Below are 15,034 nucleotides of genomic sequence, written 5' to 3'. Positions count from 1 at the left end.
ATTGCTAAAATGCTGTGTTATATTAGTTATATTTAATTATATAACGAACAAATTTGAGCACGAAGATTACGCTTCAATCACCGTCTGGCCTCGCCTCGCTCTTTACACCATTTCTGCCAGCCCATGGTTCATAAGGTAATCGGAGACGATCGCAAGTTTTTAACGAAGTGATTTATTAAAAATTTCGAATGCAATCCATGTTTTTTGATGCAATTGCAAAAAACTTCAACAAATATCTTTTTCACTTGCTTCTCATTTGGATCACGATTTTGGGTATGATATTTAAACCATAATTTGGATTGATTTGACATTTGAATTTGGATCTAGTTTTCTATTTCCATCAAAATAGCTCCAAAATATTGAAATCATGTTATCTCCCTTATTTTAGCCTTGGTTTGCACCACATTTGAGACATTAATCATTGTAACATAAAGCAATGTTAAAATGGGATTTAAACTTTAACTTCATGCAGATGAATGCATCAAAAGTATATTAAAATAATAGTACATTTTATGCATCATCAGCCAACTTCCCCTTTGTGGTGGGTAACTTCAAAACCTTCTACTGCATATGCTCACACTAAAGATTACCAAGGACCACAATTTTATACTGAGGATAGTTTTTGATAAGTCGGTTGTAAACATGGGATGCAATAAAACCAGCAGCGCCCATTATAAGGATGGTCTTGGGCGATACATGTCTGCCTGCACATATTGCTGACAAATGGTTGTCATTTCTTACTTTTATGCAATAAATTCATAAGAAATAAATGTTCTAAAAGTCACGAAGACAGATTTGGAAGTACCCTTTAACGTATAGAAACATATGAACTAAGAAGTGATCTTAGCTTAGTTCACCGTTCAAGAAAGCTGTCTCTTATCTAAAGAACATGAATCCCTCATATATAATAAGCAGCAGAAGCGTGTTTCCTCACGGAAATTTCTCATCACCCATTCACTTATTTTAGATATGCATTATAAACAGTCAATCTCTGAGCGATTTTCTTTCTTTTGCTTGTTGGTATTTACCATGGTTAGCTTATTCGAGGATGCTCTCATCTTGGCTTTGCAACCTTCCATCGTCACTTTCTCACTCTGCAAGCGCGCGCCTATTTTCCATGTGATGTTGGCGTTCTCAGGCACACAGGAAAAAAAAAAAAAACAAAAGCAGACAGAGGAAAACAAAATGTTGGTGGTGCTACAATATTCGTAGAACCGCCATTTCTGCCCTTCCTACTGCCGGGTTCTTTAACAAAAGAAAAGTGACTGATGTTTTGGGGGGGAAGACATTAGACATCATCATCCTGCTTTGAGTTAGAGAATGTGCAAAGGAAAAGTCATCCTTCGTTTACTGTGCAATAATGCTCAGAGGACCGACTTTCTTTTTCATCATATGAATTATTGTGAACGAGAAGAAGAATTCCCTTGGGTTTCTGGCTCTCTGCCTTGCAGGTGTCATTCTTTTCGTTTCCTCTCTCATGAGTTGGTCCTTTATGGGTGGGGAGTATGGGCTCTAGGAGACTAGGAAGGAAGGGAAAACCAGTTAAGAGGTTTAAGCAGGGGGTAGTGACATGCGTGTTCTCGCTTTGTTTACTGGGTTGGGGAAATGAACCGGCTGGTTGGAGGAGAGGACCAGATGTTGTCTGCTGTCTGTGGGAGATTCAAGAACAATGAATTGCAGAGTATGGCGAGTGTAGTAGAGGAGATGAAGGGTCAGGGAGAGTTGTAAGGCCAGTATCAACTTACGGGTTCATTTCCCCAATCGGTAAACAAAGCGAGAACACCCATGTCAAGACCACAGCTTAAACATCATATCTGGTTTTCACTCCCTTCCTAGAGCCCAGAATCCCCACCCCAATGCAGAGAGTCTTCTTCTCCTCCACAATAATTCATATGATGAAAAAGAAAGCGAGTCCCTCATGCAGTATTACACAGTAAATGTAAGCGAAGCATGTAGGTGATGACAACATCTTCCCCCTAAAACATCGGCTTCTTTTCTTTTGTGAAACAAAAAAAATCCCGCAAATTTCAAGAGAAGAAATGGCAGTTCTACAAATACCGGACCGCCACCAACCTTTTGTTCTCTTTTCCTTTGTCTGCTTTTCTTTCTCTCCTCTGTGCCTGAAAACACCAATATCACATGGAAAACGGGCGCTTGAAGAGTGAAAAAGCGACGAGAGGAGGCGGCAAAGCATCCTTTGAATAAGCCAACCTTGGTAAATACCAACAAGCAAGGAAAAGAAAATCATTCTCCATGATTCTTTGGGAGCCTCTGAATGCAACACAAAACTCGAGCCCCCACTCTCAACCCTCCAGAATATCAACAATATATATAGGAAGATCGATTGCCCGAGAGAAACAGAGGTGCACCAAATACCTGAAATGATCTCTATGTAAATAAAGAAGGAGATGATTTTCCAATCTTCTTTATCATTCTTCTCCATATATAATTTTATTTTATTTTTCACTTAGAAGTACGGTACACTTGCTTTCACATTGATGGGGGAAAGGTTTTTCAATCTTCCTTATCATTTTTCTCCACATAGAAATTTCTTTTTTCTTTAATTGATTTCTACAATAAATACTTCATAAAGAGTATGAGTATTGCACACTTGCTTTACATTGGTGGGGAGGGGACTTTTATCATTTTTCTCCATATATGATATTATTTTTTTCTTTAATTAATTTCTCTTATCTATGAAGGCTACATGAGAGACTCCAGTACTGCCCACTTGTGTTCACATGATTGGGTTCCTGAAATGAGGTAACTCCTGTCCGAATAATTAATAAAAAAACAGAAATTAAATCAAGTGGACCGATTCAAAGTAATTCTCAGGACATTGATTTTTCGCGACAGAAGAGAAGGGATGGACAGTGTGTCAACTTGAAGCTGCAGAAAATTTGATGTCCGGCCCTTAAAATGAATTGAATGAGAGGAATAAATCAGATCCAGATTAATTTATTATGTTGGGAAAGCCGGAATCTGATTAATCCTATTAGTGGGACTCTGCCGGAAACTGGATTTGATTGAACTCGGTTTCAGCAGGCATTGGATCTTGACAAATATACATCCCCCACCTACTTTTATATATATATATATATATATATATATATATATATATATATATATATATATATATATATATATGAACATGAGATTATTTCATATATCATTTTTACTTTTTTTCTTTAATTAAATTCTATGACGAAGACTCACGAAGAGTGTTGCCCACTTGTTTTCACATGATTGGGTAGATGAAATAAGGTGGCTGTGGTTCGAACATTTAATAAAAATAAAAAATCGAATCAAATGGACCGATTGGAAGTAATTAAATTTTAAAAAATGAAAAACATATAAAAGTTTATTAAAGTTAAAATAAATTAATATATCTTAAAAATAAAAAATAAATGATGTATGGGACAAGGGGGTAAACCCTAAATTTTAATGACACCTGTAACAACGACAAAAACAATGATCCTTAAGGCCCCTTATTCCAATTGCTTTCGAGGTCGTAAGTTACGTCAGCTCTAGCGATAGCAGCGGGCGGTACACCTTTCAACTCGAATGCCAAATTTTTTTCTTTCAACTCAAATTTTTTTCTTTCAACTCTCATTTTTCATAAGCATTTTTTATCAAAAACTATACGAACCAATAACCATGCCTAGATTTTCACGAGTTAAATTTGAGCATGGAGAACCCTCCCATAGAAATAAAATGAAAGGTTAAATTGCGAGTTTTGCTAAAAACTAGTACAAGACAGGACAGATAATATATTATGGCACATGTTATAAACTTGAAATTACCAAAATACCATATTAGCTAAATGGAGGATCCCTCACTTATAAGGGCAAAAGTCGTATGAGCCAGAAATTTTTCATACAAAATAATATACGAAAGCACCTCAAGTTATACAGTGGGAACACAGTTTTTGGGGTTATGGGCATAATATGGAAATCAACATCAGTCTAAAAAGCTCCTTTTCGAAATTTTTAAAAGCATAAGGCAGGATAGTCCATTTTATTTACTTGCATAACCATCTTTTAACAAATTGTAAACACGTAGAGGGCTAAAAACTGCAAAACGCAGAACCGGAACCTCTTTTTGAAATCATTTTTATGTAAAATCTGGCGGGAACCCTTATAACAGCGTTTGTGAAAAGTTTGCTAAAGTGGTGGGTGGGTTTTAAATTTCTTGATGTTCTCCTGGTTTCTCCCATTCCCCCTCTCGTTTATTCTCTTTAACGAGGGTTCCATGGCCTCCTTCGGTCACTCCGGCCTCCGACCGCCGGCGCACCAGTACGGCAAGACGCCGGTGAATCTCTCCCTCTCTCTCTCTTTTTCATCTGTTTATTTATTATTCACTCTTTTCCCTTATAACTTTAAGGGTTTGACTGGCAGGGCTGCCGGAATTTGCAGCGGCCATTTTCGGACCCTTCCGGCGGCCGCTGAGGACCAGGGGCTCAGGGCCGGCTGGGTCAAATGTTTGGTTTTCCTTTCTGCTTACTAGTATTTTCATCATTCTATTTGTTTCATGTTAAAGGTCCACAGTGAATCTTTTTATCCAGCAGAGCAATAGCAATAACAGATCAAAGAAACAGTCCTACAGAAGACGAGGATCAACAGGAAAGAAGGTATGGAGGGCTTGTTTTTTTATGTTTTATCGGCTAAGCAGCGGATATTTTTCTTCCACTTGCCGTCATGGGCTCATGGCAGAGGCAATCGGCCGTGCCCCGTCTATGACATTGTATGTGTTTTTTTTTTTTTCTGCCTCATCTATGTCACATTGTAATGTGGAATCTGAGCGTGCACGAGATAGATAATGTTTCTGCTTGCATACTGAAGTTAGCATCGTATATACATTTCATGCCATCATGCTGAGGGTAGATGTAGTTATAAAAATTTAACTTGCAAGAACATAAGCACATTAATGGATATGATGCATTTTATGTCATGTTCATAATTCACATTTTTGTATGCACATACACACTTGAAGAAAATCAAATATTCGTGCGCTGACCTCTTCTATTAACACAGTATGCATGCGTAGGAGAGAGAGACAAAACTCTACACTGAGGCTGCGATGCTTTTATATGATCGTGTTCTAAATTTTTGCATATAGAATCAACAGAAGAGAAGATAAAGCACCTCTCTGTTGTAACCAAACCCACAATATCCACAACCCACAACGATGAGAGAGAAGAACAGAGCAAGAAGAATAAGAAAGTAGAGAAAGGAGTAACCCTTTTCCCCCGTTGAACGATTCCTTTTAAAATGTTTATAGGGCAGTTTTTTTTAATATTTAATTTTGAAACTCACCAAATCAAACATGGGCTAATGTAGGGGAAACTGCCGATCTGCAACAACTAAAAATAAATATAATTAATTTCCAAAATGAATATGTCAATTTATTTTGTTAAAAATGCAGGGTTACATACTGGGTTGGCATGGCATGCCTTAGACGATAGACTCCAGGTTGAAACTACCCTTAAAAAGTCTGGTTTCCAACTTGCTAGTTGATGCCGTTTATCTGGCATTCAAGAGGAAACATCTATGCATTTGTTTTGGTCGTGTCATCTTATGCAGTGAATTTTTCAGGAGACTTGGAACATCCATTGATCCATATCTTTTCGTCAGTGATTCTGCAATCATTAGGGTTTTGTCTAGTATAAGTAAATGAGATTTTGTGGATCTCGTGGTTGTTCACTACTTGATGGCGCATTTGGTGTATCAAAAATGATGCGTACCATCGGAAGCATCTCCTTTCCCCACAGCATTGTCTAGACTTATATTCTGTGATGTCAACCTATGATCCTATCGTTGTTTCTGTTCTGGTTCTGGCCCATGGTGGTCTGCTACGTTTCTGCAACAGTTGCATAATTGAGCTGCAGTAGCCTCTTCCTTTTGTATTTTATGGAATGTAGTCAACCCTTTGTCGGCCATATTCTGCACGGTTATAATACTTTCGTTCTCTCTCTCCCTCTCTCCCTCTCTTTCTCTTTTTCCCAAAATAGCCATTGCGATCGCCACACATCTTCAAATGAGACTGTCGAAAGCTAGCTGCATCTTGAAGATCAATAGCTCAGGTTCTCACTGCAAACCTAGGGATTCGTTCTTTGTCTCCTATTCTGGAATCTAGTGCAGGTGCCTGAAAACTGCACAAGAGAGTGCCCTCTGCTTCCTTTTGTTGCCAACAGAGGTTTCAATTCAACCAGATTCACCTCCTAATTTTCATGAGACTAGTTTATTCTAAATGCCAAGGCTGCTTTGTTACGCGTTGCCCGTCTTTTCCCCCATTTTTCAGAGGCTACAATTGGGTTAGTTACTCTTGCTCGTCTCTGCTGCTACTTACAGAGAACTTGATCATGGAGGTTTTGCTTCATTTACCTTTTATTGCTTCTTTTCTTTTTGTGCCCATCATTCTACTCATTCTTGCCAAGATTGACCTTTGGTCTCCTCTCAGTTTGGCATCTGGTGGAGGGTTCTCAGGTGGTCTTTTAGAGAACTATACATCATGTATTCTGGTTTTTTGCATTTTTTCAGTGTGTTCACTATATCTTTACTCGGATGCTACTTTCATGTCTATGATGGTTGTCTGCTTGGAGCCATTGATTTCAATTGAAGTAATGTCTGTTTCTTCTTTGTTATGCCTTTGCTACCATTGATTTTTGCTGATCTGAGTCCTTATGAATATGTGACACATTTTTATTTGCATCTTTCTCCCCTGCTCTGCTCCATTCTTCCCCTGAGTCTCTTTTTTTATGTGCACTCATGTATCTAGTATCTCCTCTATGCTTTAGATGTGTATATGATTAAACTATAATAGGAATGACTTAGCATAGGGATACACATGAGGAGAGGGAGATGGCATTATGGTGGAGTAAAGGTTTAGCTTATTGTCCATCAGTATTCCATCCAGTGCTTCTGCTTTTCTGACAGCCATGAATGAACCAAGTTTTCTTAAATTGGATTTGTAGTTGAAGAAACTAAAAGGAGTAAAACAAAGAAAGACTAGTTCAGCGTCATATTTTGTTAGTGGTGCAAGGATTTGGTTTTATCATTGGGTTGGCCTCTTCAAAATTTTGTTAGGGCAACATATGGTGGTTAACATTGACATTTTAAGCTGGCGAACAGTTCATTTTGGTCAGTCTGATCCTCCTTTTTTCTCCATCCCTCATTTTGCTTTGTGAATGGCTGAATGCGAATCTAGTGACTTTTGTTTCTACATGTGACTTCTTTTATCGCTTTTGTATGAACATCCTGTTCCTGATATCATCTGTTGTCCAATTTGCAAAACAGAAGATGCAATTTTTCCCTAAACTACATATTGATTTTTTAATGTTCTGCTTATGTAAACGAACAATATATATTGAGGATTCTGAGATTCCTACTTAGAAATTTTAAATTGACTGGACCTTCAGTAGTTATATACTGTTGCTGGGTATTGTCTAGGTTAAATCATTGTCTGTGGTTGTAGGAACTGAGGATTGTCACGACGATAGCATCTCGAGCTTGAAAGAAAATTTAGAATTTGAGAGAGCAAAGTTCCTTCATCCTTGAGATGGTGGGTTCATTGATACATGAAATGATTGGATAACAACAAAAGGAGGGGGTTGCCTTTGTATTTTCAGTAGCTATGGCAAGACATTCTTGAGTCTGGTTTAACTTTTAGAATTGAGCCAACATTTTGGTTCGTGATGCTAATCTCTGTTTCTTAATTGCAGCTATGTTCCTTAAACATTTTTTTTCATCAATTAAGTCAAACCATGCAATGCATCTAGATTCAAGGATCATCCACCAATGGCTTTCACTCACCTCGCCTTTCAAGGATAAACCGTTTCACTGTTATATTCAAACGGTGAACTATGTGGAGGTCAAGATGAAGTGGAAGAAAGATGTGTCTCTTGATAGTATTCCATTCATAGATAGATCTCAAGAACTTAAATCAATTATCTCCTTGAAGAACTGCATCAAAAAAGAGGGTGGAAATATACCAATTTCACTTGTTTCCAAAAGGGGTTATGAATTTGATATTCCTTCTATCAGGGTTGCTACATTCCTTAGACAATATCCAAGTATCTTTGAAGAATTTACTGGAGAAAAATACAACCTCCCATGGTTCAGATTAACCCAAGAAGCCATTGATCTTGACAAAGAAGAGCAGGCAGTTTACAAGGCTCATTGTTCTAATATCGTAGAAAGGTTAAAGAAGTTGTTGTTGATGAGTAAGGGGAATATGCTCCCATTGAAGGTAATTCGAGGCCTGCAGTGGTACTTAGGATTTCCCGATGAATTTTTGGGTGACCTGGAGCTGCTAAATAGTTATGGTCATTTTGAGTTAATTGAAATGGAAGATGATCTGAAAGGATTGCGGGTTCTACCTGAAGAAACTGTGTTATCAGCCGTTCAGAAGATTGCTTTGGCAAGAGGGGATAAATATGTGGAAGGATCACCTCCTTCCTTCACCTTGGTCCCATCAAAAGGCTTGCGACTGAAAAAGAAGCTTGAGAAATGGTTGGATGAATTTCAGAAGCTTCCATATGTATCTCCTTATGAGGACTCGTCTCATCTGAATCCAAATAGCGACATTGCTGAGAAGCATGTAGTCGGGGTTCTGCATGAATTGCTGTCTCTCTTTGTTGAGAACTCTGCTCAAAGAAGGAAGCTCATCTGTCTACGTAAGTATCTGGGCTTGCCACAAAAGTTTTCAAAAGCATTCGAGCGCCACCCCAGTATCTTTTACTTGTCCCTGAAGAACAGAACATGCACTGCCATCCTGAAAGAAGCGTTCGCTAAAGGCTCAATGATCGAAAAACACCCTGTTTTAGATGTGAGAAAGCAGTACCTTAAATTGATTAACAAATCCAGGATTATTATGGTTAGCAGGAGGCAAAGAAAAGCGCATACAGAAGTTAAAGTGTGAAGGTGGCAATGATTTATTCGGAAAAGTTATGCAGGATTAATTAGGGAAAGGAAAGAAAATTTGTGGTAATAAATATGGAAACACTTGTGGATACTGATGGTGTTATCCTTGGTTCTCACGGACGCTGAAGTTTTTCTTGGAACTATGAGATGGATCTGATGCTTGTGGATACTGCATTGAAGAGCGTTACTATGTCCTTTGTAACAATGTCTTGTGGAAACGATGATCTCCAGAAGTAGTTGGTTTTGTGGCTTCAACATGAAAACCACAAAACCATGTCTGCCTCAGCGTTAAGAGCCACACTCCAAAGCACAGTTCAGGCATCCAGTGTAACACAATATGCTTTGATGCACAACCATATAATGGAATTGAAAAAGGCATGGCCAATTCTCGTACTTTGAAAAGTTTTGGGCTATCCATAGTATATCAGTTTCTTTCATTAACTTTTGTTAGAGCGCCTAATTTCGATGGATTTACTCTATTACCTGCCTCTGTGTTGAACAATTCAAGATTAAATATGCCTGCTTTTCCTCCTTAAGGCCGTAACGTACCAAGAAGAATGTGTAGTTGTAAAAACAACATTAATTAGATTAAAAAACAAAATTGTCTAAGAATTCAAAATAAGTTTCTTACAGGTGGGTGAGATGAAGCGACCGTTCATTTCAGTAATCTCCCACGCTTGTTGGTGCTTATTTTGAATACTTGTACCCGCATGAGCAAATCGGCTTTTGCGTTTTCCTGCATTTGCTTCCCACCTTCACACTATTATCTGCGAATCCGATTGCTTTCTTAACGTTATTTTTCCATTTTCTGCTAACTTTTGGTTAAAAGGCAGGTTTCGCCGTTGCATAATTAGGTCGGTACATAAATATACGATTATATATGATAAAGCAAAACCAAATATAATAACGTTATAGCATTGGCACCAAAGACGAACCTTGTAACCAAGCTGTAAGATGCCCGCCACTGGCAAATTCAGTGGTGATTTAGCCTGCATTTGGGTAACTGTAATGACTACTTTTAAATGTGGTCCGCTATAGAAAGCCAGGAATTCTTCATTTAACTGTTCACCTTCAGCTATAGTCCCAAGAAACAGGTCCCATTTACTTCATGTCATGTCGTGTTTGTAGGCATCCTGCAATATGTTAACTTGTCTATGTTTCTGTATGGCCTTTTTTCTGTATGAACATGACATAAGAATTTGCACAAGTTGAGAACTTAAGGTGATGACTGAAGCAAACTGAAGAACGGGATCAGGATGTTACCCCCAGCATTGGATATATCACTGTCCTGAAGGAACAATATTCTTAGTTATTGAGAATACTTGGTGCTACCTTCCTTCTAAAAATTGCATAACTACCCTTCTTGTTCCTCTGCTGAAAAATAAGTTTGTTCAGCTGGTTTAATTCCGAAACTGTCGTTTGCTTACGAGGATTTGATGGTTTTCCCCTAGATTCTTTTGGAAAAGAAAAGTGCAGGTATGATTTGTGCGTTTGGAAGGGAGGCAATATAAGGATCCACAAGCACGCACGAGCTCGCATCATGACATACTAAACCTTCGGAATGTCTGTTGTCTAAAAACATCTAGGCAATTTTCTTTTCTGTCCATGCAGGATTTTATGGAAGACGGTGGTCATATCAATGGAATTTCCTCTGTTTTGTTCATGGACTTCACCTAATAGTGGTGATATCCATGGCGGTTCCTGTCTTCTTCATGGGCTTTTTCTAAATGTGGTGAGATCCATGCATGCTTTTCCTCTATTTTGTTCAAGGGCCTGATCTAACATGTATATTCCACGGGACATGCATTCGAACATCAGAAAACTTCGTTCATTGGGAAGAGTTTCCCTCACTATAGTTGCAAAAAGTTCTGTTGTACCATTTACATTCTGACACAGCAACAAAAATGACTAAGCCCCCTTTTTCTCCATATTTGAACCATGTGCCATTAATTCTTCAGTCGAAAGCCTGTTCATGTGCAGGCAGAGATAATACACATACAGAGACACACGCATGACCCAAACCAGTTTAAGTAAATCAGATAAAGATGTCTTGATTTGAGCACAGGGCGCAAATGGTAGCTCGAGTTGGGCACAGGCAGCTTTACTTTTTTCAATTTTGTTTGCCTTTTCAATTTTTGTGACTTTTTATGCTCTCTCAACTTTTAAACATGTGAAAGCTGAATCTCTTCAAGGAATTTGAAAAATATTTGAAGACAGTTAGTGATATAACTTTACTCATAGCTGAAAGATCGAGAACAATTAATAGTCCACGGAATGAATTGCACTGTGAGCATAAAGGTGCTCCCCTCAAACAGACTACCTAGCATCCACCAATTCCCCATTAAATTGTGAACAAACATGTACCCAAATCACAAAATCGTCCTTTCTATCAGCAAGTTATTATAATCCCTATATATCTTCCGTTCAGAAAACTACCGACCAACCGATCATCATCATCACCGCAATGGGTATCAAAACCGCAATGTTTGACGGAAGAGTTACTGCAGCAGAAGCGGCGGACTTCTTACCAGCAGTATGGGCTGTTGGAGCAGGCGGCTCTGAGTCTGCGCTTGGCTCTGGCTCGGTGACGGGTCCGCTAGAAGGTGAGCCTGGTTGGGATGGTATAGAACTGCAACAACTTACAGGTGGTTCGATTGGAGCAGCGGTTGGTGCTTCTGGTGTGGTAGGTGGCCAAGGCGGAGAAGGAGAGGGTTTATGCCTTGGTGGGTACGGCGCAGTGGGAGGCCGAGGTGTTGCGACCGTTGGTGGTTGGCTCGGTGCTTGAGTGGGTGGGTAGCTCGGCGCCTGAGTCGGTGCTTGGCTTGGTGCCTGAGTTGGAGCACTTGCTGGTGCTTGGCTTGGTGACCGCAATGCAGCAGCTGGTGCCGGAGTTGGAGCGCTCGCTGGTGCTTGGTCCGGTGACTGCGGTGCGGCAGGTGGTGCCTGAGTTGGAGCGCTAGTTGGTGCTCGGCCTGGTGAACGTGGTGCGGCAGCAGGTACCTGAGTTGGAGCGCTAGCTGGTGCTCGGCCTGGTGACCGTGGTGCGGCAGCTGGTGCCTCAGTTGGAGCACTTGCAGGTGCCTGGCTCGGTCCAGTGGGAGGCTGAGTTGGTGCGGCAGCTGGTGCCTCAGTTGGAGCACTTGCAGGTGCCTGGCTCGGTCCAGTGGGAGCAACAGTTGGTGAGTAGTGTTGATCTTGAGGAGGTTGCCCTGTTGGTGGGTCTGGTTCAGTAGGAGCTTCGGTAGGAGGAAATGACGGTTCCGGTGGAAAGGAGGGTGGGAGAGGGTGGTTCCTTCCAGAAAGAACCACAACTACGAGCTTCTGCCCTTTCTCACAGTGTCCGGGAGTACCACTGATGAAGAAAAAGGGTCCTGAGTGATCCAGTTCAACGATTGAGTTCCCGTCCGTGTACGTCTCGATCGGGTTCTGTGTATTGCAGGTACCGTAGTCGGCAGAATTCACCAACAACAAACTGTCCTCGCCATCCTTGTATTTAAACACTGCAGCAGGAAGAAGAAAAAAAAAGAAAAACAACATGAAGCCGTAATTAAAGATCTCACAAAGTCTGGATTTCCTGCATCTAATATAGATTACTGATCGACAGAGTGCCAAGGATGCACCCACGATTATCCAAGGGCGTGTTGCCCCACGAACACAAAAGTTTCGATCCATAGAATATTAAAGTGCCAGGTCCTTTATTAATTTGAAGAAAGATGGAAGAATCAGGATCGAACTTGGGCAGCTACTTTTACCAGAGAGAATGGTGGAACCATGGCCTTTGTGGCGAGAAAGCGAATTTATTGGATGAACATAGTGTGATGAATTTGTCACGGGATGGGTTTTTTGAAACTTCGAAATTCGTGAACTTGGAAAAACACGACATAGGAAGACTAAGACCAGCCGTTTCCAAGATGGGATGAAACAGCGGGCTCACGTGAAGTGACCCTCTAAATCTCTCAACCTCGCAGTGCACCAACAGAAGCGAGTTACGTACAATATCTGGCGTTTTCTACCAGATGCCGGTCTTGTCGATTTAGAACATGGAAACCGTACCTTGTATTCATAAACAAGTTCGATGTAATTAATCAATTAGAATAAGCTGGTAGAATTTAAAGATATACAGAAATAACGTCATAGAAAAGAAAAAGAAGCGGATTCTAATCTAGCAAGGGTTATTACTGAAAAAAAAAACACTAAAAGGGACCCTTGGGCTTAATTCATTAAAAGGAAAACCATAGGGCATTGACCATCACATTTAACAATCTGCAGTAGAGGAAATAAGTACTGCACCGTCTCATTTACCAGGTTTCTATAAGAAAAGTGATGCATGAACAGCCTAAGGGAGAGCTTCAAAAGAATAGGCTTGGAATATATATATATATATATATATATATATATAGAGAGAGAGAGAGAGAGAGAGAGAGATTAAGACTTTTTTGTTATACATTATGATTTTTAAAATGGTTATGAAGTACCTAGGTTTCAAATATGAAAATCACATCTATGGTGTTAGCATGAAAAAGTAGCTTGGCTGTTCATTTTTATAGTGCGTACGTTGCAAACTTCCTTATTAGATAACAATTATATGTGACGGTCGAATGCATGGCAGACTGAGCAGAGAGCTGCCCAAGTCTTTTTGACTAAGAACGAGGAACATGATACCTAAGAGAGAGCTGGAAGCCTGGAACATGATATCTAAGAGAAAGCAGGTTACTGGCAATCTGCCTTTCAAAAGCGTCGTCGTTTATAGCCGAGGCTGTTCTTCATGACCATTTCTTTCTCAAAAAGAAAGACAATCCGATGCCCTTGCTTTACAAGTACAAACAGAGTTGAGAGAGAGAGAGTCATACGTAGAGTATCAGACATATGGAATCTATGCTTATGGGCCCAGTGGTTGAAGGGCTGTTTGGGTGACAATACCCAACCATCCTTCCCTCCAACTACAAACTCGCGCCCATCAACGGCGACGAGGAACATATTTGCAATCATCGCCATCACCACCGGCGCCATGAGATGCCTCGAAGCTCCACTGAAACCCGTCGACATTGTCTCCCTCCTCCTGCCCATCAACACAGTGCTCGAAAGACCCTTCACCCTCCTGTAGAACAGCAATATGTGTAAAGATAAGACTGCCCAAAAAAGAGAGAGATGCACCAGATATTACCTGAATCTATCTCTTATGTAAATAAAGAAAGAAAAGATTTTTTTTTGGGGGAGGGGGAGAGGCCTAATATTGCAGAAGAAAACCGACCGAGGCTAGTCAATGAATCCTGGCGAGCGGGTTCTCCAGAGAGGATTTTTTTTCCAATCTTTCTTATGATTTTTCTCCGTATATGAATTTAATTTGTTTCTTCATTTAATTTCTATAATAAATGCTCCATGAAGATATGAACATGTCCAACGAAGGAACCCGAGTCCGAACAAGTAATAAAAATCAGAAATTGCATAGAATGGACCGATTCTAAGTAATTGACATTTCTAAACAAACGAACAATATATAAAAAGTAGGTAAAATTAAACAATTTAAGATATTAATAAATAAAAAAGCGTAACACATGAAAGTACCCCCGACGTTCAAATGGATTTTCACAGGAAATAAAAATCTGGATGTTGTGGCCATGAACAGGGAGCGACGAATGAACGGTAGGGGTGGGCGATGTGTCTGCGCGAAGCTGCAGAAATGGCCCTACCCTGAAATGGATCGAAGGCAGACCATGTTTAGGGGTGAAGTATCAGATAAGCTTTTGAGTTTTCTTTGGGATCAGCAGTCAAACTCCTTAGTCCACCTTCCTCCACCTGATCGCCAACCTTGGCTTGGATAAAAATAAAAGGATGTACACGAAGCTTTACTGCCCATCTGCCTGCAGCCACTCTTGTTTCTAGTTACACAAGTAGATCGAGAATGGAGTCAGACAATTTTTGTTACTGGAATTTAAATAACGAAAAGTTTGAGTGGGTTTTGAATCAGAATTCAAGGATCCCAAACTGTAAGATGATGATTTTGATGACAGAACCATGATTCACAAATTACGAAAAGATGTAAGAAAATTATTAGATAAGTACCATAGAAAACACATTGGCAAAACAATGTTTAAGTGGCCAATTGACAGAAA

At 39.9% G+C, this 15,034-nt stretch overlaps 2 protein-coding genes across 7 annotated transcripts; one reads left to right on the top strand and one right to left on the bottom strand.

The window, feature by feature from the left end:
- Nucleotides 1-4,173: 4,173 nt before the first annotated feature.
- On the top strand, nt 4,174-9,362 carry LOC116265042 (protein WHAT'S THIS FACTOR 9, mitochondrial). 6 transcript variants are annotated; one of them, XM_031645584.2, is made up of 4 exons: nt 4,176-4,311; nt 4,398-4,630; nt 7,474-7,560; nt 7,721-9,362. In XM_031645584.2, exon 4 carries the CDS (start codon nt 7,723-7,725, stop codon nt 8,917-8,919), a length of 1,197 nt encoding a protein of 398 aa, XP_031501444.1. In that variant the 5' UTR covers nt 4,176-4,311; nt 4,398-4,630; nt 7,474-7,560; nt 7,721-7,722; the 3' UTR covers nt 8,920-9,362. The 6 variants fall into 6 exon arrangements, with proteins under 6 accessions (XP_031501468.1, XP_031501460.1, XP_031501444.1 ...); XM_031645575.2 differs by having other exon boundaries at nt 7,474-7,635; XM_031645608.2 differs by lacking the exon at nt 7,474-7,560 and having other exon boundaries at nt 4,174-4,311; nt 4,540-4,630.
- Nucleotides 9,363-11,022: 1,660 nt separating this feature from the next.
- LOC126409274 (early nodulin-like protein 2) lies at nt 11,023-13,990 on the bottom strand. Its single transcript, XM_050075358.1, has 2 exons — nt 13,772-13,990; nt 11,023-12,421 (listed from the first exon to the last, which is right to left on the bottom strand). Exons 1-2 carry the CDS (start codon nt 13,986-13,988, stop codon nt 11,346-11,348), a joined length of 1,293 nt encoding a protein of 430 aa, XP_049931315.1. The 5' UTR covers nt 13,989-13,990; the 3' UTR covers nt 11,023-11,345.
- Between the last annotated feature and the right edge of the window lie 1,044 nt (nt 13,991-15,034).

The sequence above is a fragment of the Nymphaea colorata genome, chromosome 1 (genome assembly GCF_008831285.2).
Source record: "Nymphaea colorata isolate Beijing-Zhang1983 chromosome 1, ASM883128v2, whole genome shotgun sequence".
Taxonomy (NCBI): Eukaryota; Viridiplantae; Streptophyta; class Magnoliopsida; order Nymphaeales; family Nymphaeaceae; genus Nymphaea; species Nymphaea colorata.
Note: the sequence above shows the minus strand (reverse complement) of the source record. Positions and strands in the feature narration are given on the sequence as shown.